General features: G+C 37.9%; 1 protein-coding gene across 1 annotated transcript in view; it reads left to right on the forward strand.

Moving 5' to 3' along the window:
• The first annotated feature begins 292 nt into the window (after positions 1-292).
• Positions 293-2,053, forward strand: part of LOC104965263 (ankyrin repeat, SAM and basic leucine zipper domain-containing protein 1-like) — a 37,903-nt gene continuing 36,142 nt past the window's right edge. The window contains exon 1 of the mRNA XM_010794221.1: positions 293-400. Coding sequence (XP_010792523.1) covers positions 293-400 — 108 coding nt within the window. The remainder of the gene's footprint in view (positions 401-2,053) is intronic.

The raw sequence follows: 2,053 nt of genomic DNA on the forward strand, positions 1-2,053 counted from the left end.
ATACTGCAGGGTAGCTTGTGGATTTACTCCAGGTGGAACTAAAGTCTGCTTTAACACAATCATTCATCCAGATCTGTAAAGAAACTTAAGGTATTAAATAAATGTAGTGGAGTAAAAGTACACGATTTACCTCTGAATTGTACAGTACCTGAGTAAATGTACTCAGTTAATTCCCACCTCTTCCTTTTTCTGATGTATTGGAATAATTGCTCAATAAAGTTGAAAAAAAAAAAAAAACTTCGCCTGCGCGGTGTAATCGTTGCGTTAGTCACTTAGCTGCTAACAATTAACTATGGACATCATAACTGCGAACTCCTTCCCGGCTGGAGATGAAAGCGAAGGTAGCAACGACGATTGGGATATCTGTTTTTCTTTGGATAACAAGTCCCCTCAAATTAAGGTGATGTTATAAAACCTTTCTCATCTTTTCTGAAAACGCGTGTTTGCTACTAGAAACAGAAGCTACGTTAGCTCACTAGCTAGTAGCTAACAGGTGTTGAGCTATCATTGGCTTCTTTTGACGATGCAAACTCGCTGTTTTATAGCCGGTAAAATAGAAACAAAAGATAACATATAGCCTGGCACAAACTCGTTATAGTCAGGATGTTAGATATATATTCGTAAATGTATTGTGAAAATGGGCAGAAGGGTAGACTTTTGTGTTAACATAGCACTGCCGCTCATTTTCCTTCATGGTCTTAGCTTCTAGCAATCATTACCAGTGGTGTAAAGTAACTGAGTAGATTTAAGTACACTTTTAAGAGACTTGTACTTTACTTGAGTATATCAATGTTATGCTACTTTGTACTTCTACTCAACTACAAGCATTTAACACCTTTAGTTACAGTTTTGGATTAATGATGTGAAATATAATCAACACTTACATCAGACTTTAGTTCCACCTGGAGTCTGCAGTATACAAAGTCATTAAAACTACCTACCCTAACACCATGTATAAATGTTTAGGATATAACTTGGACATAAGTGTACGATAGTTATCCAATATATCTCTTAGTACTTGCAAGGTCAAGTACTTTGTTCACCTATGTACTATTCAACTAAAATTCAGCGAGGTCCAGTTAGAGAAAATCTCCCCATGTAAAGGTCCGGAACATCAACATGTCTAAGTTGCTTTATGAATTAGTGTGATATGGAAGTGACTGACTGCCAATCAAATAAAGAAAGTACAATTCAAAAACAACAATATTTATTGTCAATTACCATTGAACTATACAGATATACAGTAAATACTGTGGATATGTGTAATGTTCCTCTCGGGCTGTATTTAAAAATAAAATAGAGAAAACTAATAAAATAGCTTTTTAAAAATATGTGCATCTTAAAAGTGCTTAATTTTGAATAAATAAAATAAAGTGTAGCAGCAGCTTGAGTTTCCTTTTGTCTTTGTTAACCGTTTCACATCATGACTTGTAGATGTAAGCCGATTATAGAACAATATCAGTCTTTACACATCATAACAATTGAACAGTTTTAAAGTTTCTCTCTCTTTCCCTCTTATATTTCAGTCCCTCACTCACTTTTTTGTATTCAGTGTGAGAATTGAGCTTGAGCTTGTCCTGCCAGGAGTTAAGATCTGGGCTGAAATGGTGTCAGGGCCATTCTCATACACACACGCAGGACATTAACTAAAGGACTAACTCATTGGTTAGCCTCGGTTAGCCTGTCCTGGAACGATATTTAGTTTTAATTTTGATCCTGGTGGACTGATTATATTGGGCTCTGAGACTGCTTATTTTTTGTGACCTCAGTTCTGACTTGAGAGGGAATGTTTGGTCAAACACTTTGTGTTTTGTCTCATAGTGGCGTTTTGGCACTTTTAATGAGTGCCACGGTCTCTGAACAAATGAGACACACTGGTTCTGTGCTCCCAGTGGGCAGGATGAAGGGGGGCGTGCGTTGCCTCCTTCTCACTGTGTCCGGCAGCAGACATCGCGCGTCTGTCCTCCTCGTGTTATTGTAGATGTGTACCGGCGAGAGGTTCTTCTCCTTTCACCCTGTCACTCTTTGTCTCGAAAATTGGGACTCACCTGAG

The sequence above is a fragment of the Notothenia coriiceps genome, unplaced genomic scaffold, assembly GCF_000735185.1.
Source record: "Notothenia coriiceps isolate Sejong01 unplaced genomic scaffold, NC01 NC01_scaffold00037244, whole genome shotgun sequence".
NCBI lineage: Eukaryota > Metazoa > Chordata > Actinopteri > Perciformes > Nototheniidae > Notothenia > Notothenia coriiceps.